A 21,137-nucleotide genomic window follows, 5' to 3' on the forward strand; every position below is an offset into this window, starting at 1 on the left:
CCAGCCTTCTCCCCAGAGGAAAAGTTTTCCTCCATTTCAATGTTTTTTTTAAGGATAGTTTTTTAAATCATGGGCAGGCCTATTGTTTTACGTCTAAACAGGCTACAGTTGCAAATTCTTGCAAGTTCCCAAAATAGTTATCTGGGTTTATACTGTGAGACAGACTAGAGATATTTTAAGATTAATGTTATACATTTTCCTAGCTTGAATGTGTGATTTATTTGAAGAGATGAAGCCCTTAAAAGTTGTAATGCTTTCAAATTCAAACCAACAGACAGACCGGCTTCAGTATTTGAATCTAAATGTCAAGCACACAGTATTACCCTTTGGCTCCTCATTTGAAGAGCAATTTGTTTTCATCACAAACCTCTTTAAAGGATCCTCTATTTGTTTGCGCATATATAGAGCGTCGATTTCATTTTCCTGTTAGATGCCCTTTGTTCGTCTGCTAAAGCACACTTTTGCTGCTGTGTGCATGCCAGAAATATGACTCCCTCTCCAAGGGGTTCTGATGCAAGAATATCCCTTGAAAGGAGATTTAGTCCTGAGGTAGGAGGCCAATGTCCAGCAGTGTGATTATATCCATTAAAGAATGCCAACTGTCAAGTTCCCCACCTGGGCTGGAAGCAGGGTAAGGGCTAACATGCACATCAGAGTTCTGTTGAAGTTCTTCACTGTCAAGTCGTCATGGTTAGGAGTTAGGCACCACATGTTAGAAGCCCCTTCTCCTCAGTCTGTTTCAATGGCTCAGAATGATGATTCATGTGGCCGTTGTGCATTGACAGCCATACACTATTGGCATACGGACCGATTTGTTAAGATTGATAACTATGTAGGTGTGCATGCCAACAGAGCAGACCCTCTAGCCACTTAACTCTTTAATCAATTGATTTGCAGGTTGACATGATCAATAAAGAAATTGGATGTGCAAAGGTTGAGAAACAACACTTGAATTAATCATTCCTTCCATTTTTTATCCCTCCCTTTTGTGTGTGTGTTTGTGTGTGTGACAGGACATGGTTAAACGTGGTGAGATTCTGGATGATGTGATGGAGGATGAGTTCTACCTACGGAGGCTGGATGCTGGACTATTTGTCCTCCAGCTGCTCTGTTATATCATGGTGGAGATCAGCAACTCTGGGATATCCCAGGTAGGATGTCTGTATGCACAATGTATATGGAGATTCAGCTCCTGCTTCTGGTACCTTCTAGGTATCTTCTTAGCTAAACCTCTGAGTGAAATAGTGTAACTGTACGTCACAGGGTACAGTCCGCTACCATTATCAGGGATTCAGTGAAAGTCATGACCCTGTCTTTCCTTTTTTCCTCTCAGCTGCAGCAGAGGGTGCATCAGATCCTCAATTTGAGGGGAGGCTCTGTCAAAGTGGTGCGGCACATCATGAGAGGTGAGAGTCCACTCCCCACCCTGCTAGAGGCAGAGAGACTAGCACTGACGTGGATTTACTCCAAAGCCATACAACACCTAGCCTATTTACCAGCCTCACTCCTTCCTTCTTCACCTAAAGGTCATAAATACATCTGTCCTCTCTGGTTTTAGTTGATATATTCATGTTATTGTATTTTCAGTTATTTATTGACTTGTATGTCATTGTCAACTAACTAATACCAGGAAGCTGTGGACTGCATGGCTCTTTCAGCCCTGGTGACATGTAGTAGTGTAAATGGAGCCATCCGTCATGTGTCACAGTTTGGACAGGGTAGCGAATGTCATGTTGATCTGCTGCACTAGCCCCTCATCCCCAGTCTCCTGTCCCTCGAGAGACACTTTATATTCATGCTCAGGTGTGTGTGTGTGTGTGTGTGTGTGTGTGTGTGTGTGTGTGTGTGTGTGTGTGTGTGTGTGTGTGTGTGTGTGTGTGTGTGCGCGCCCACAGAGTGGGATTCTCACCCCTGACCTCCACAATTAAAAGGCTGACTCCTGCATTGGAAATGGCAGCATGAAAAGGTTAAATAGATGCAGCGAGGACGTCAATGGCTCTGAACTTAACCCTGATCTTTTGTAATGAAAAGAAAATAGCTTTTTGGTGGAGTGGCCCGTGATGATGACCGCTCATGATGACCAAATATATGTTTTTATTGCTGCCTAATATCTCACACCGATTCTATGAATTAATACTTATGTAATCACTTTTATTCAATTATACACTAGGCCAGCGTTTGCCAAACTCGGTCCTCAGGATCCCAAGAGGTGCACGTTTTGGTTTTTGTCCTAACATTGCACAGCTGATTCAAATGTTCAAAGCTTTAGGATTAGTTGATTATTTGAATCTGCTGTGCAGTGCTTGGGAAAAAAACAAAACATGCACCCATAGGGGTCCCAGGGACCAAGTTTGGGAAACCCTGGCCATATTACATTCTGTCTGCTCCAGATGATGCAGGATATACAGTGCCTTCGGAAAGTATTCAGACCCCTTGACTTTTCCACATTTTGTTAGGTTACAGCCTTATTTTAAAATTGAAATAATAGTTTTTTTCCCCTCATAAATCTACACACAATGCCCCACAATGACAAAGCAAAAACAGTATATATATTTTTTGGTGCTAATGTATTAAAAAAATAAGTGAAATATCACATTTACAATATTACATTTAGTCCGGGCTCTGGCTTGGCCACTCAAGGACATTGAGACTCCTGCATTGTCTCGGCTGTGTGCTTAGGGTTGTTGTCCTGTTGGAAGGTGAAGCTTCGCCCCAGTCTGAGGTCCTGAGCACTCTGGAGCAGGATCTCTGTACTTTGCTCCGTTCATCTTTGCCTTGATCCAGACTAGTCTCCCAGTCCCTGCCGCTGAAAAACATCCCCACAGCATGATGATGCCACCACCATGCTTCACTGTAGGGCTGGTGCCAAATTTCCTCCAGACGTGATGCTTGGCATTCAGGCCAAATAGTTCAATCTGGCTTTCATCAGACCAGAGAATCTCTGTCGTGCCTTTTACTGAGGAGAGGCTTCCGTCGGGCCACTCTACCATAAAGGCCTGATTAGTGGAGTTCTGCAGAGATGGTTGTCCTTCTGAAATGTTCTCCACAGATGAACTCCACAGAGGAACTCTAGAGCTCTGTCAGAGTGACCATCGGGTTCTTGGTCACATCCCTGACCAAGGCCCTTCTCCCCCGATTGCTCAATTTGGCCGGGCAGCCAGGTCTAGGAAGGGTCTTGGTGGTTCCAAACTTCTTCCATTTAAGAATGATGGTGTTTTGGGGGACCTTAAATGCAGCAGACTTTTTTTTGGTACCCTTCCCCAAATCTGTGTCTCAGCACAATTCTGTCTCAGAGCTCTAAAAACAATTCCTTCAACACCATGGCTTGGTTTTTGCTGTGACATGCACTGTCAACTAAGGGACCTTTATATAGGCAGGTGTGTGCCTTTTCAAATCATGTCCAATCAATTGAATTTACCACAGGTGGACTCCAATTTGTAGAAACATCTCAAGGATGATCAATAGAAACAGGATGCACCTGAGCTCAATGTTGAGTCTCAAAAGCAAAGAGTCTGAATACTTAAGGTATTTCTGTTTTTAATTTTTTATACATTTTCAAAAAATGTCTAAAAACCTGTTTGCTTTCTCATTGTGGAGTATTGTGTGTACATTTCTGAGGATAAAAAATAATGTAATCAATTTCAGATTAAGGCTGTAACGTATTTTTTTGGGGGGGGGGGGGGGGGCAATGGGTCTGACTACTTTCCGAAAGCACTGTATGTCCAGGCCTCTATTGTCCAACAGCCCCAGTGGCCATGCCGGGTCAAATTACCTTGTCGTCTGACTCGCTCCCACCGGATGTGGCTTTTTGGCCCTCAGCTCAGTGTGGGAGGTTCTGTGAAAGCAAGGTATCAATGAAACTGTGTTGGGGAATTAAGAATGTAGTTTTCTCAAGTTACCCAGCACCAGCTGTGGCCTCATAGACTAGCTCAGATCGACAGCTGCTCAGTAAAATGGCCCAACCTGTGAAGTCTGTGTGGTGGACGGTGCCATCCAGAATCTTAATGATCCCATGGTCATGTTGTGTGTGACTGTCATGTCCTCTGTCTTCCAGACTACTAACTACAGATTTAAACGTGTTGTTCTTGGTGGAAATGTAGCATTGCAGTTCTTCAGTGTCTTGACAAGCACTGCACAGTCTGCACTCCCTCTTCAGCTTGTAAACTCATCAGTGACACATCAGAGGTGACAGTTGAAAGTGTCAGAAGTCAGATGAAATTGTCAGTCATTCATTTTCAAAGTTTTCTCCATTCTGCAAGAGATCCTTGGATGATTAACCTACTTGTCGACAGTGAGACTTGCACGAAAATGAAGTGCGACATTTGCGACCGAGCAGGAAGCCCTAGTTGGTGACCCGGCAAATGGCAGCGTTTGTCACGCCATATTCCCCTCGGCCTGGTTGCCGCGGTGACAGGAGGAGTGCCTCAGAATGCCAGCCAGTGGTTCTGGAGAGTGAGTCTGTCTTCTTGAGGCTAATTCCAGGGGATGTTGGGATTTTGTGGGTGACTTAAGGAACCCTGCTGACTCTCACACACATTTGGGCTGAATGAGCAAGGTATGATGTAGACTGTTGGACTTCAAGAAACAATTTGGAATCCTTTTTTTTGTTACTGCTTGATACCCCTGTGTATAGTGTTGAATTTCTGCTCATGGTCGTGGCTGTGGACAGTGAAACTCATGAGGAGATTAGTCTTCTCTGTGTGCAGACTTTTTGTGATTCACCCCAGAATTTTTTGGGGGGCATGTTTTTCCTCTTGCCCCAGGCCATTGTCATAAAAATGAATTTATTCTTTATTTTCTGGCATTTTAAAATAACGTTTTTGGGGGCAATCCTCTCAAGGTCCCAGGGCTTAATTGGTCATCTTGCAAGTGGGAGCTACCTACTCTTGGCCTCTGCAAACTCTCCTTCACATTACTCACAAATAGACTGCTGCTTTGAGGCTACGCCTGTGTGACGGGATTTCCACAGTGAGTTTTCCTCGGTCAGAGAAGTGTCTAGTGTAGTGTGAGTTGGCAGGGAACTTAGGCTGAAGTTATGTACCCCTGAGAGACGAGGTGTAAGTCCGGGGATATAGGCTGAAGTTATGTACCCCTGAGAGACGAGGTTTAAGTCCGGGGATATAGGCTGAAGTTATGTACCCCTGAGAGATGAGGTGTAAGTCCGGGGATATAGCAATAAACATTCAGTATACTGCACTGATAACACTGGATCGACAGGCTAGAACATCGGGTTGGAGATACAGTTTCAGTAAATAAAAAAAGGTATACCACCAATTATTTCTCTAGGTTTCCAGACTGCAGCCTTTTCCAAATCTGTCCTTTTTGTAGTCTGGTCTTGGTACTAAACCCTGGGTTATTTTAGTCACGTATGGAGAACTGGGTGTGTGCTCTGTGTTCACGCACGAATGCTGGGGTTGGATGTGAGAGATAGGAAAAGAGTGGGAGTTGTGTCATTGTAATTCAGGAACATCCTCCTAGGGTTGAGTTCCCTTGATGTGTGTGGATTACAGGATCCATGCCCATGGAGAGGTTTGATTAAAAAGAAGACTGCATGAAGAGCTCATAGTCAGCCAAACTCAACTTGGTGGTGTGTCTTTTTCCAGAGTATGCTGAAAACATTGGTGACGGGAAGAGTGAGGAGTTCAAAGAGAGCGAGCAGAAGAGAATCATGGACCTGCTGGAGAACTTCTAACCCTAATCAACCACTGGGGGGAGTGACCTGACCAGTGGTCAGAGCTTCGACATCGACATCCACACACTCAGACAGAAGATACCAGGGTCCAGCAAGTGCAGAGAAGGTGTATTGATTGCTCTCTCTGTGCTGGAACATGTGATGGACCATAGTGACTAAAAATATATTAACAAAGATACACAGTCTTAAGCTGCAACTTTCAGACTCACATGTTTGTGGTGTTTTGATTTGTGTATTTTATAATAAACATTTGGTAATAAAATCCTATCTGGATAAGATGTTTTTTTGTATGAAAACAAAACCCTCATTTACACCTCATTTCAGTTATTATTTTGAGATAAAGACTTAAGTTATAAGGTAGAAAGATTTCTGTTTACATGGCATGGCAACTTTTGTTACTGTTGGCAGGGTTGTGTTTGCAGGAAGTGAGGTTGAGGAAAGACCAGTGTAGGCCAGGGGCATGATGACATACAACCTGAGAAGATGCCTAGCCATCCACTCTCAGGCCTTTTGCCATCAACTGGTAAGACTAGAATGGTATTATTTCAAGTATACACATGTAATGTTTTTAAACATGGCATTTGCTGTATCTCTACTTCAAGGGAGAATGATGTCTGAATATATGCCTCTTCTACACAGAAGGACTGCCGCAGTTGGATTGTGAAGTCACAGGGGGATATATCCTGCACATAGAGTGGTAATGTGGTCTGATGCCTGGGATTCCCATGATGGCATAAATGCCCCGGTATCATACTGCACCATGTCTTTTCATATTATTTCCCAGTGAATCCCAGTGGAATAGGCCGGGTTGGCTTTGTTCGCACATCTTATTAAAAGAAACAAAAGTAACATTTTTGGTTTAAAATAGAAATGAAATGTGCTTGGAAAACATTCCTATATGTGGGCTCTGTGGTTTGATCATGTGCAAATGTGTGAAAATCCTTGTCAACCCACACTACCTTGTCTGCACTGTCCTTGGCAGAGTAACGAGGGATTTCATGCAATTCTGACGTTATTGAAGGAAGCAGAATAGCTAAGCACACACAGCTACATTGGGCACAGACCATTCTCTCTTCTCTCAAACTCCAGGCCTGCAGAGCATTTTCATACAAAACATCTCCCTCCTGGCTAATGTGATGCAGAACATTATTATGCATATTCTTCAATAGTACAGCTTTCTGTCCCATGTCTTTGTTTACTTTTCAGTGCTTATGCCCCATGCACCCCTAATGCCACTTTCCTCAGCATAGATGTTTACATAAAACATTCCGTTTTAGAAATGGAATGCTTCATATTGCTCACAGCTGTTCAGTCTAATGCTCTGCTGGTGCAATAGGTCATGGATTTCCAAGATCTCCCAACACTTTTCACACTCAATTACTGCCGTCTCCCTGGTAACTAGAATCTTAAAGTAGTTTTAATAAATCCTGTTTGTGTGTGTGATGCGTTAGAAGAGGCCATATGTGATCAGGGGTGTCATACGAGGGAGTGCATTTTTATTGATGCTCTCTTTGCCATAGCATCGAACTTTACATGCAAATGAGAGCGAGCCACCGGCCCAGGCTCACGCAGAGACTCAAGGACATCACCATAGTGATGTTTGTCAAGAGCATGTGGGAGCAATCTTGCCATGCCAATCACTCATGTCTCGGGTTGCTGTGGCGTCGTCACGACGGGGAGGAGGCCATTCTCCAACAGCGTAACAGCTGCTCTGCAACCTACGCTCTAATATTGCTTATAACGAGAGAATGGTCATTTGCATATTGTATTGTCAGGAACACACCCTATGTATCTCTTATCAGTGATTATGACGCCACCGTGTTAACAGTTGCTGTACAGCAGTTTCACAGCTGAGAGGAGGTAGAATAATTGTGTTTTACAAGTGATTGAATATAACTGTGCTGTGATTTTGTCCCTGCTTCCTTAGTGTACATGGTGGGAAGACAAACTGTATCTTGAATGTTATTTAATATATTGGGTTCTGGTGGAAGATTCAATGTAAGACCCTTAAATCATTACACTTTTCGTGGTAAAGGAGCTATCTCATGGAATGGATACTGAATTACCATTATTAACCACATGATCTTTAGTTAAATTCTGTAGCAGTGTTCTTCAATCCTGGTTTACAGATTCTTATTCTAGACCGTTTGCCTTGAATGGCTATTAAAACAAAATATATAACACTATCTCTGAACGTGATAAGGCAAAGTTAATGAGAAGGAATACATGTTCAATGTTCCTGGCTGCAACATAGAATATTTACATAGTGTGTTACTTCTATGGAGAAGATAATTGAAGCAATTCCATTCCCAATGGTGCTATGCTATCCCATAGTCTGTTCACTGTATGTGCTGTGTGCAGCTGCATTCGGGGTGCAGGGCTCATCCTGTTCATTTGGTGCTGTCCATGGTGCTGAAATGGCATTGATGCCTTTGTGTGCTTTTACGACCAAACCGGAGACAATAGCCTATGTTAGGCTTGACGATCAGGAAAATATTTCCTCCCAAAACTATAAATTGCCCTCAGTATAGCTCTTTCTCAAATTCCATATTAACTGTCATGCGGAGCTCCCTACATTAACTCTGCTTGAGTTTTGCGGCGCATGGCATGTTTGATGATAGCAAAGCAGTGATAGGATGTTTCAGTCACTCGCTTTAGGGGATAATATGAGCGCAATACCACACAGCATGCAGTCAGACCTGCAAAACCTAAATACACCAGTCATAACATTATTTTTGAATCGCATTAAAACTTGCCTTCGAATTGAGATTAGCAACATGTCGCTGATGAAGGCAAAGACATTAATTAATCGTCCACCTGTTGATATCCAACAGGGTTAATTGACCAAGTACTTTTGTGGCATCAATTGTCATAATTTGTTTTTTCGCTTTGCATCGTGTGTCTTTATGCTTATGCAGTTCAGACGGATAGTTTGTCAATGATGGATGGTTCTACAGCTCTAAGAATTACGGTCTTGTAAAAGTTTATTCAATAAATCACTCGCTCAGATCATTCCGTCTAATTGATATTCCCCAATGCAAGCCGAGGCACTCCCCTTTTTGTGTGAAGGAAAATCTCCCTCAGTCGCATCCAAAGCCGACCAAGCTGAAGAGACATATCAGCGACTTGAACTAGCGGGCGGCTGCACCATCACACAGCTTCATATCAGCGACCTGTGCTTTAGTCTCAAACCGTTACAACACGTTAACTGGATTTAATTTTGTAAACTTACTACACCTAATGTGAGAGAGTGGCAAAGAATACTGGAATCTCAGAAAAAAGAGATGGGTGCCTTTGGGGTGATAGTAGGGACTTTACATTACATGGGACTCTACATCCAACTTACTGCCTCCACAATGCAAGGTGGACACGCAGAGTTAGTGAACCACATCTCCGGGAACGGTATGTTTCTACGCTCTAATGTTTTATTTGGTTCAATTGTAATGATATGAGTGAGCAAAATTCACAAAGCAAACCGTAAACACTAGGAAGATGCTGCTGGTATAGAGGGAGTGAGTGTGTTCAGAGTGGAGGCAACTGATGCGAAGGTGTTTTTCTTTATAAGGGAACACCTGAGGTAGAAGGATGAGCTATGTATTTTGTACATTAATATCAGTTAAGCGCCTTGGGTTAATTCATGTTCTATATATGCACAGTTATTGAACTACATTTTGTTATGGTCAAATCTACATAGCCTACCGTTTTCTGTCAAATAATAGTTCATACTTAGTACACTGACAATGCTCATGGCAGTACAAGAGTAGAAGCAGAAATACACTGTATCTACAAAAGTATGTGGACACCCCAAATTAGTCGATTTGGCTATTTCAGCCACACCCGTTGCTGACGTGCATAAAATCGAGCACACAGCCATGCAATCTCCATAGACAAACAGCCGCACCCAAGCCTAAGGTCACCATGCAAAATGTCAAGTGTCGGCTGGAGTGGTGTAAAGCTTGCCGCCTTTGGACTCTGGAGCAGTGGAAACACTTTCTCTGGAGTGATGAATCACGCTTCGCCATCTGGCAGTCTGACAGAATCTGGGTTTGGCGGATGCCAGGAGAACGCTACCTGCCCGAATGCATAGTGCCAACTTAAGTTTGGTGGAGGAGGCCCCTTTGTTCGTTCCAGTGAAGGGAAATCTTAACGCTACAGCGTACAATGATTCTGTGCTTCCAACTTTGTGGCAATGGTTTGGGGAAGGCCCTTTCCTGTTTCATCATGACAATGCCCCCGTGCACAAAGCGAGGTCCATAAAGAAATGGTTTGTCGAGATCGGTGTAGAAGAACTTAACTGGCCTGCACAGAGCCCTGACCTCAACCCCATCGAACACCTTTTGGATGAATTAGAACGCCAACTGCGAGCCAGGCCTAATCGCCCAACATCAGTGCCCGACCTCACAAATGCTCTTGTGGCTGAATGGAAGCAAATCCACGCAACAATGTTCCAACATCTAGTGGAAAGCCTTCCCAGAAGAGTGTTATAGCAGCAAAGGGGGGACCAACTCCATATTAATAACCATGATTTTGGAATGTTTGACGAGCAGGTGTCCACATACTTTTAGTCATGTAATGTATTATGATGAATATACTGCTGGTGCAGTAACTCTCTATATTGTGCATTAAATAAAATGTATCCAATACATAAACAATTAATTTTATAAAGAAATGCATGGCTACATTCAATAAATCATTTTTTTAAAGGAATATCATAATATTCATATGAAACAATTGTATTTAGTCTATAAGAAAAATGGTTGTGAAAGTTTTCTATTTGTTTCAACTAAACTATGTCAGTTTTGTTACTTTGATCTTGGCCTCATAATTAAATAGCTACAACAATATAATTATCAGCTTATGAAAATTCGCCTAACTGTTGAAAGAACCGCTGCAGGTGGTAGTTTTAATAATACATCAAGCCTATATTCTGGCACAATACTCACCTTTTCAGAATTGAGTGGATAACAAGGGACATTTGAACATTGGGTAATCCAATAATAAGCTACAATGGTCAAAAGACTTACTTAGCTGGAGGGCAAAAACATCTGTGCTGGAGACTCATACTCTGATGATGCACCAACACTGTATCTGGCTTCCTCTTGTCTATTTTACAATTGCATCATTCAGCTAAATGTGTATTGTCTGGCTTCATCATCTTGTGTTTGGGATCCCAACTGCTTGGCTGTCAGCTCAGCAGATGTCGGGCAGACGTTTGGCATGGGTAGAAAAATGGACTGTCGAGAAGAGAAGATTGCGTGTGGGGCTAAGTGCCTCCATGCCCTTGAGCAAGATACTGATGATCCCCTATAACAAAGTGAACATCAGAGGCTTACTTCTGCCAAATCTTCTTCTACCATCACCATTGTGCCCACTGGTATTACTAGCAGATACTAGTATGATAACATGCATGGTATCATTTCTCTGATTGGGTTGTGTGATCAGTGACAGAAGTGAGATCCCCCTGTGATTCATTAACTTTTAATCTAAGGAAAAGCAGAGGGAGGAAAACTGCTTGATGTTTTTCCACCATGGAATATGTTGCCCTGGTAAAACTCATCATTGGGTAAACCAGTTTAAAAACGGAAAGCATCTTGGTGTCCAAAATGAATGTGTAGAAAAAAAGTTCAGCCCCTCATCAGGGTGTGAGAAGCTCATTACCTGCTCCTCCAGGGTGTGTGGGTCAACCTCTGGCCAGTGGGCTGGACCCAGACAAACCAGGCTGACAGGTCACGCTGTTAGACAGCCAGCTGTGTCAATCCACAGCTTGCCAACACCTCTACAGGTGCATGACTCTCCCACTGCCTCTTACCTAAAGGTGACAGGGACTTAGCATAAAGCAGGGGTGGGGCACACTAGACCTGGAGGGCTCCAAGGTGGGTTAAGTATTATAGTGCCCCTGCTGTTGATAGAGAGTCGGTTAGCATTTCCCAAAGCCGAAAATCAGATAGTGAAAGTAAAAATATTTGTCATTCACTACAGATTTTCTGAATTATGCAGTCTGCATCAACAACTGTTTTGGTTGTTACTTTTCAATTAAATCCTAATTTAGGCCAGGAATATCCAGAGTGGGTTTTATCTAGCCAATCAATGACATTAATCAATGAAGTGCTAAAGAGGAAAGAAAACAACCACGTAGAGACTGAGATACTGAGAGCCAACAGTGTATACAGATCAGGAATATAACAGTAACATTATTTCAACCCAATAGGCCACTGAATAAATGGAATGTCCTCTTCAACAATAGTTAGGGCTGCTATAAAACAAACAAACAGCCACCAAACGTCTATGTCCTCTCTTTGCTCTTTGCTCTAGCCCTCAACTAACTTCTGCTTTATTCTCAGCAGTTTGTGTTGACTATTCATTAGCCAGGCTCACGCTGAGAAGGAGAGGCTGACAGGCTGGTCTCTGACCTGCTCTCAGCGGTGGGGCCCTGGCTGGACTGGGCTGGGCTGGCATCAACACTTCTCCTCTCCCTGCCAGGCCCAGCTAGGACGAATCCTCCTGGGACAGATGTCCCTCTGCTGGAAAGGGGACTGAGGCCACAGCCTGACCAGGTTACCCTGAGACCAGTCTGTATAAGCTGCTCCGAATGACACACCTCCTATCCACTCTGTCATTTGAGTGGGAGGATATATATTAGACGTTTAGATGTAAAGTAATTACACAACAAAAAAACAACTGCTTTGTGTGTGTATTTTGAGGGCCTTATATGAAGCGAACCATTGAACTCTTTTTGGTTCTATATAGCCTACCACCATTTATCCTACAGTAGCAGTGGGTTGACCATAATGTCCAGCAGCATAAGGAGCACAAAGTACTTGAATGAGCAGGGCCCCTATTACAGTCTTCCTGATACAACCATTTCTCTCTTTCTTCTTTTTCCTTTCCTCTCTCTCCAGATTGCCCACTTCAAACACAGCCCAGTACAAACTGTAGGGTCAGCCAACAGTCATTCAATGTGTTTTCTCTCTGAGTATTCAGTTCTGATGGTTATTGTGGATTGTAAGCGCCTCAAAGTGAACAGATATTTTCCCCGTCATTTCCCTTTCATGTCCTTATGTCTCTGGCCAAACATATCCCCAAAGCACCTTGGAGAAGAAACTATTTGCCTTTCAACTGGTGATACGGAGTCAGAGAGTCTCTCTTATGTCCCTTTCATGCCAGTGTCTCTGGGAGTCACCGACTCCCTGGCTCTCCCCACAGGGAGCAGAACCATATTTCCTCCAGCCTTGATAATAAGATGAGTGGATAGAGGGAACTTTCTGGGCTCTGATTGGAAGAGTGAGCAATCTTGTCTCACATTAAACACATGACTGCTGCGGTGGCAATTGCAGACTTCCTGGGGAGGGCTTTTCTGTGCTCATCTGTTGGCCGTCAGCATGAGGAGTGGAGTCGTGTTGATTTGCTTTAGTGGAGTCCAGCTGATATTTGCTTCTCCAAATAGCTTGCTTACACCTATGGGTGTCCCAAAACAAACCGATGAAGACAGCAGCTTGACTTATTTTATTTTATATATATAATATACACTGCTCAAAAAAATTAAAGGAACACTTAAACAACACAATGTAACTCCAAGTCAATCACACTTCTGTGAAATCAAACTGTCCACTTAGGAAGAGACACTGATTGACAATACATTTCACATGCTGTTGTGCAAATGGAATAGACAAAAGGTGGAAATTATAGGCAATTAGCAAGACACCCCCCAAAACAGGAGTGATTCTGCAGGTGGTGACCACAGACCACTTCTCAGTTCCTATGCTTCCTGGCTGATGTTTTGGTCACTTTTGAATGCTGGCGGTGCTCTCACTCTAGTGGTAACATGAGACGGAGTCTACAACCCACACAAGTGGCTCAGGTAGTGCAGTTCATCCAGGATGGCACATCAATGCGAACTGTGGCAAAAAGGTTTGCTGTGTCTGTCAGCGTAGTGTCCAGAGCATGCAGGCGCTACCAGGAGACAGGCCAGTACATCAGGAGACGTGGAGGAGGCCGTAGGAGGGCAACAACCCAGCAGCAGGACAGCTACCTCCGCCTTTGTGCAAGGAGGTGCACTGCCAGCGCCCTGCAAAATGACCTCCAGCAGGCCACAAATGTGCATGTGTCTTCTCAAACGGTCAGAAACAGACTCCATGAGGGTGGTATGAGGGCCCGACGTCCACAGGTGGGTGTTGTGCTTACAGCCCAACACCGTGCAGGACGTTTGGCATTTGCCAGAGAACACCAAGATTGGCAAATTCGCCACTGGCGCCCTGTGCTCTTCACAGATGAAAGCAGGTTCACACTGAGCACATGTGACAGACGTGACAGAGTCTGGAGACGCCGTGGAGAACGTTCTGCTGCCTGCAACATCCTCCAGCATGACCGGTTTGGCGATGGGTCAGTCATGGTGTGGGGTGGCATTTCTTTGTGGGGCCGCACAGCCCTCCATGTGCTCGCCAGAGGTAGCCTGACTGCCATTAGGTACCGAGATGAGATCCTCAGACCCCTTGTGAGACCATATGCTGACACATGCACATTTGTGGCCTGCTGGAGGTCATTTTGCAGGGCTCTGGCAGTGCACCTCCTTGCACTAAGGCGGAGGTACCGGTCCTGCTGCTGGGTTGTTGCCCTCCTACGGCCTCCTCCACGTCTCCTGATGTACTGGCCTGTCTCCTGGTAGGGCCTCCATGCTCTGGACACTACGCTGACAGACACAGCAAACCTTTTTGCCACAGTTCGCATTGATGTGCCATCCTGGATGAACTGCACTACCTGAGCCACTTGTGTGGGTTGTAGACTCCGTCTCATGTTACCACTAGAGTGAGTTCACCGCCAGCATTCAAAAGTGACCAAAACATCAGCCAGGAAGCATAGGAACTGAGAAGTGGTCTGTGGTCACCACCTGCAGAATCACTCCTTTTTTGGGGGGTGTCTTGCTAATTGCCTATAATTTCCACCTTTTGTCTATTCCATTTGCACAACAGCATGTGAAATTTATTGTCAATCAGTGTTGCTTCCTAAGTGGACAGTTTGATTTCACAGAAGTGTGATTGACTTGGAGTTACATTGTGTTGTTTAAGTGTTCCCTTTATTTTTTTGAGCAGTGTATATATATAAATATATATATATATATATATATATATATATATATATATATATATATATATACAGTTGAAGTCGGAAGTTTGCTTAGGTTGGAGGCATTAAAACTCGTTTTTCAACCACTCCACAAATGTCTTGTTAACAAACTATACTTTTGGCAAGTTGGTTAGGATATCTACTTTGTGCATGACACAAGTAATTTTTCCAAAAATTGTTTACAGACAAGTTATTTCACTTATAATTCACTGTATCACAATTCCAGTGGGTCAGAAGTTTACATACACTAAGTTGACTGTGCCTTTAAACAGCTTGGAAAATTCCAGAAAATTATGTCATGGCTTTAGAAGTTTCTGATAGGCTAATTGACATAATTTGAGTCAATTGGAGATGTACCTGTGGATGTATTTCAAGGCCTACCTTCAAACTCAGTGCCTCTTTGCTTGACATCATAGGAAAATCAAAAGAAATCAACCAAGACCTCAGAAACAAATTGTAGACCCCCACAAGTCTGGTTCATCCTTGGGAGAAATTTCCAAATGCCTGAAGGTATTACGTTCATCTGTACAAACAATAGTATGCAAGTATAAACACCATGGGACCGCGCAGCCGTCATACCGCTCAGGAAGGAGACGCCTTCTGTCTCCTAGAGATTATGTACTTTGGTGCGAAAAGTGCAAATCAATCCCAGAACAACAGCAAAGGACCATGTGAAGATGCTGGAGGAAACAGGTACAAAAGTATCTATATCCACAGGTAAACGAGTCCTATATCGACATAACCTGAAAGGCTGCTCAGCAAGGAAGAAGCCACTGCTCTAAAACCGCCATAAAAAAGCCAGACTACGGTTTGTAGTTGCACATGGGGACAAAAATCGTACATTTGGGAGAAATGTCCTCTGGTCTGATAAAACAAAAATAGAACTGTTTGGCCATAATGACCATCCTTATGTTTGGAGGAAAAAGGGGGAAGAACACCATCCCAACCGTGAAGCACGGGGGTGGCAGCATTATGTTGTGGAGGTGCTTTGCTGCAGGAAGGACTGGTGCACTTCACAAAATAGATGGCATCATGAGGAAGTAAAATGATGTGGATATATTGAAGCGACATCTCAAGACATCAGTCAGAAAGTTAAAGCTTGGTCGCAAATGGGTCTTCCAAATGGACAATGACCTCAACCATACTTCCAAAGTTGTGGCAAAATGGCTTAAGGACAATAAAGTCAAGGTATTGGCGTGGCCATTACAAAGCCCTGACCTCAATCTTATTGAAAATTTGTGGGCAGAACTGAAGAAGCGTGTGTGAGCAAGAAGGCCTACAAACCTGACTCAGTTACACCAGCTCTGTCAGGAGGAATGGGCCAAAATTCACCCAACTTATTGTGGGAAGCTTGTGGAAGGCTGCCCGAAACATTTGACCCAAGTTCAACAATTTAAAGGCAATGCTACCATATACTAATTGAGTGTGTGTAAACTTCTGACCCACTGGGAGTGTGATGAAAGAAATATAAGCTGAAATAAATAATTCTCTCCTATTATTCTGACATTTCACATTCTTAAACTAAATTGGTGATCCTAACTGACCTAAGACAGGGAATGTTTACTAGGATTAATTGTCAGGAATTGGGAAAAACTGAGTTTAAATCTATTTGGCAAAGGTGTATGTAAACTTACGACTTGAACTGTATATATGTATATATACATATGTGTATGTTTTTTGAGTGTGATAAATAGCTTTTGTGAGGTCTGAAGCTCCTCCATTTTAAGTATAATATCTCTTTTGTTTGTAAGGACAAGCCACACTGTCACGTTCCTGACCGGTTTTCTGTTAGTTTGTATGTATTTGACGGTCAGGGCGTGAGTTTGGGTGGGCAGTCTATGTTATGTGTTTCTATGTTGGTAAAGGGTGACCTGATATGGTTCTCAATTAAAGGCAGGTGGTTTTAAATTCCTCTGATTGAGAGCCATATTAAGGTAGGTGTTTTCACATTGATTGTTGTGGGTGTTTGTCTCCTGTGTCTGTGTTTGTCGCGCCACACGGGACTGTCTCGGTTTGTTTGTACGTTCGTTCTTTTGTGTAGTCTGTTTTTCCTGTTCGTGCGTTCTTCGTTACATGTAAGTTCTTACGTTCAGGTCAGTCTACATTCGTTTTATTTTGTTTAGTATCAAGTATAGTTCGTTTTTTGTCCTGCTCAATAAATTCATTATGTCTAACTACCACGCTGCATATTGGTCATCTGATCCGTCTCGCCTCTCCTAGTCCGAGGAGGAGGAAGAGCTAGAAATCCGTTACACACACATAAAATGTTTTTTGAGTGTGATAAATAGCTTTTATAAGGTCGCAAGCTCTTCCTTTTTTGTCAGTATTAGGTCTGAAGTCATCATTAAATAACAGTCATATGCACTGAGTTGGACACTTCACCATCATGGAAACTACTTTGCCCACTCTTGATGATTCATAGGTTTTGACATCAGTATCACATGACTGATGGGCACCAAAAAATTATTACTCCCATTATCAGCATTAGACAACATTCAAGGGTTTGAAGAAAAACACATTGAGATGGATTTGGGTCACATCAGTACAAACAATATAGATCCATATTCATGTAACTGCTTTGCAATAGGCTTACAGTATGTAGCTATTGCAAGTACATACGCTAGTTTCCAGTATTATTCAGTCTGGTAGCCTACACAGTGGTGTTAAAAAAAACGATGTTATCATGGTGGAAATACAACGTTAACCATTCACCATGTTCCCATACATCATATCAGAGGCCTGGCTCAATTAGAAGGCTGGCCTGGGGCCATGTTGAGACAGGGACATCCATTATAATGTCTCTATTTCTGTGAAGTGACCAGCCCTAATTGTGCTGCTGTGGAGCGGCTAGTTCATGCACAGTGGGTGAATGGAGACCCAGCAATGCTGTTCAATCATCTCATTCTGGGAGTGGACTGACTCACCCAGAGGGGGAGATGGGAATACACAGGAGACTCACTCTGTTTCTGTTTCTCTGTGTATTTACAATGTGTCTCATGGTGTTATCATATTTTCATAGTTTTAATGATCTACAAGGCTGTATTTTACACAACAAGAGCAGATAAACGTGTAGAAACGTTGGAATAACTGTGAAGCAGTTTAGTAGGACAGGCTATTTGACGACTAAGCATTAATACAGGGAATTGATATATGCACGCATGTTATTCACAGCATCATTTGAATACCAATCAGTAGTGCTATTTCTGCTGCCTGCCAGCGATGCAGTGCTCCTGTCTTTCATATTCAGTGTGTCTGTCTTTCACCAGTCCCTCTAATTGCTGTCAGAAACCTTTGAGGGGCTACTTGGTATTTCAAAAGGCTGCTGGGCTGGATGGCTTGCACCTATCAGTAATGTAGAATGGTAAATTACATTTTTGGGTGGTTTTGTATTGCTTGACTGCACACACCTCCTGCAGCTCAGAGCTAATGCCTGCCTCACATCTCCCTTCGGCAGGGGTGCTGTCTCTATCCAGTTACTTTGTTATTAGATGGGTGCTTTAGCCAAGGACAGACCGTATCATAATGATATGTTCATTACACCAAATAGGGCTATGGCTACATGTAATTAGATCACCATCTGGCTATCATATCATACACAATTATACAATACCATGACATTAAGGCATATTTTATGCTTGTGGGGTATTTGTCATTCTAAACCAGGGAAACATGAGCATCTATCATCTGAAACAAATCAACATTTCCCTATGCATCTCTAGTCTGTGAGATCCATAAACCCCCGTCTGACTAGCTGTGGGGTCTTGGGGAGGCGCTAAGAGGTTTTATAGGGTTTTTAAAGTAGACTCCATAGAGATCTCTGTGTCTGCCATAACCAGTAGAGGCACCTGCTCCCCCTCAGCAAGACAAGCTGTGACAGGTGCAAAGCTGTCCTGTGTCAGTGGTAAAGTTCACGCTCGTCTTGAACTGTCAGACTGGAAAACAACCTGACAGCTCCTCAAATGAATAAGCTGGAGCGGAGGGAGAGTGGGAGGGAGGGGAGAGAGAGATGTTGGTGTGATATTAAAAGATAATGACCATAGGGTTACTCGGTGCAGTGACACACAAGTTAGATTCATGTAGGCTTATTTGGAGTGCAGTGCACTGCTGTGATGAACAGTTAATAGCTAGCTTATCCCCCCAGTTGTTAGATGTGATTGAACTTGTCATCACTTTAGCTGGCCAGGCTTTTTCATCACTGGAGGACAATGTTTAGAAGGAAAATACATTTAGCTACAAGATAGTATACATCCTGCTGCAGATAAATTATTATCAGGACGTCATATTCACCCTCTCAGGCTGTCTGGGGACTTTTCTGCAGACGGTTGATGTCTTTCAGCCTATCAAATGTGACACTTTTCATGGCTGTTATTCTTTTTAATATGGCACGTCAAACTCATCGCTGCGCTCTCTCTACAGCCACACTGTCAAAGGCTCCACTGATGTGGCATCGAGAGAGACTCTTGAAAAGCCGGATGGTGTTCTGTGCTTTTCAAGGACAGAGAGAAAGTCTCTGTCTCAGAGTTTGCAGAAGTGTTTTATTTTAAATAGATGGAATGAAAAAGTAGGACAGGTGTCTTTTATTTATCTGTCTTTCTCTTCTTGTGAAGGATATTGACTGGTATTCTGCAGTCATTAAACAGGCTAGCTCATCAAGGATGGAGCTCATAGTATGCTAGGACTGAGTATAAGAATAACAGTGAAATGTAAAAAGAAAATCCAGGTATTAACTGTACTTTTAAGTCATGTTTATAATCATGTTGAAAATGTGTAACAAAAGTACACATTTAACAGAATCTCTCCCTATCTTGTTTTTACCTTTCGGAAACAGCAAATCACACTGTTTGCTATTGTATTAGATAACCTGGAATGTTCCAACAAGACTTTCCTGTCTATATAGGACTTCTGACTTGGTATCTGCAGTGCGCCAGCTTGCTCCTGTCTGATTCCATTCATTTCAGATGAGCTCTAAACATAAGCAGTGAGCTACATCATTCATCAAAGTCACCACAAATGGATGGAGAAGAAAAAGAGAGAGCTGTTTTGTTGATTCCCCTTGACTACATGTTATCCAAGAAGGCCGTTTATTTCTTATTTTTGGTGTCAGGCCGCCCAATGAGAATCCCTTTGGGAACGGAGGAGAAGCAGATTTAGGTGGAGGTGAATTTCAGCATCACTGTCGGGTACACATTCAGCTCCTCTCCTCCTCTCCTGGCCCTGGCTGGCTCTCTGAACTGTCAGCTCCCCTCTCTGTCTCAGCTGCTGGAGAGAGAGACTCCTGGGTGCATTAGGAGGGCGAGGAGATTAGATACCAAACGCTGATATCTCTCGTAGCGCTGCATCACACCATTTGTATCTGGCCCCAGAGACCTGGCTTGGCTGGCTGCTGGCTCGCTAGCTGGCTGGGGAGATTTAAAGAGGATGTTCATTTTGGTTTTCATTTTTAGTTTTCATAAGATGTCAGTGGATTTCACAACTTTAACTAGCTGTGTAGGCTGTTGTGTGTGGATGTATTGTTATACGTGCTTTTTGAATCCATGTTTAATGAGTCCTGATAGAGCTTCTGGATGCCTTCCCTAGGCACTACTGTTGTGATTATTGATTGTCCTATCTCTGAGGTGAGGTATTTGCCTCTGAATTCATTGATTGTTGTGGGGAGGCTATTTAATTTGCTCTCCTCCGTGACGGCTGACACACAGTTGGAACTGTACAATGGGGGAGACACGACTTGCATATGTCAATGGACTCAAAAGCCCCCAGAGCCCTACATGTCTCAAAGCATACTGCTTATTGTTATGCAAGCAGCACAGCATGGGGCTCAGTGTGTGTCTGTCATGTGAATATTTTTTTTATACTACCTATATGTAACGGATGTGAAATGGCTAGCTAGTTAGCGGGTACGCGCTAGTAGCATTTCAATCAGTTACGTCACTTGCTCTGAGACTTAAGTAGTGTTGCCCCTTGCTCTGCAAGGGCCTCGGCCTTTGTGGAGCGATGGGTAACGACCGTGCTTCGTGGGCAACCGTTGTTGATGTGTGCAGAGGGTCCCTGGTTCGCGCCCGGGTCGGGGCGAGGGGACGGTTTAAAGTTATACTGTTACATTGATGCTGTTGACCCGGATCACTGGTTGCTGCGGAAAAGGAGGAGGTTGACAGGGGGGTGAGTGTAACGGATGTGAAATGGCTAGCTAGTTAGCGGGTACGCGCTAGTAGCATTTCAATCAGTTACGTCACTTGCTCTGAGACTTAAGTAGTGTTGCCCCTTGCTCTGCAAGGGCCGCGGCTTTTGTGGAGCGATGGGTAACGACCGTGCTTCGTGGGTGACTGTT

At 43.5% G+C, this 21,137-nt stretch overlaps 2 protein-coding genes across 2 annotated transcripts in view; both read left to right on the top strand.

The window, feature by feature from the left end:
• LOC129829974 (beta-catenin-like protein 1) overlaps window positions 1-5,959 on the top strand; it is a 38,585-nt gene extending 32,626 nt beyond the window's left edge. The window contains exons 14-16 of the mRNA XM_055892052.1: window positions 1,014-1,151; window positions 1,334-1,406; window positions 5,604-5,959. Coding sequence (XP_055748027.1) covers window positions 1,014-1,151; window positions 1,334-1,406; window positions 5,604-5,692 — 300 coding nt within the window. The 3' untranslated portion in view covers window positions 5,693-5,959. The remainder of the gene's footprint in view (window positions 1-1,013; window positions 1,152-1,333; window positions 1,407-5,603) is intronic.
• Window positions 5,960-8,365: 2,406 nt separating this feature from the next.
• Window positions 8,366-21,137, top strand: part of LOC129829977 (V-set and transmembrane domain-containing protein 2-like protein) — a 34,609-nt gene continuing 21,837 nt past the window's right edge. The window contains exon 1 of the mRNA XM_055892056.1: window positions 8,366-9,094. Coding sequence (XP_055748031.1) covers window positions 8,977-9,094 — 118 coding nt within the window. The 5' untranslated portion in view covers window positions 8,366-8,976. The remainder of the gene's footprint in view (window positions 9,095-21,137) is intronic.

The sequence above is a fragment of the Salvelinus fontinalis genome, chromosome 31 (assembly GCF_029448725.1).
Source record: "Salvelinus fontinalis isolate EN_2023a chromosome 31, ASM2944872v1, whole genome shotgun sequence".
NCBI lineage: Eukaryota > Metazoa > Chordata > Actinopteri > Salmoniformes > Salmonidae > Salvelinus > Salvelinus fontinalis.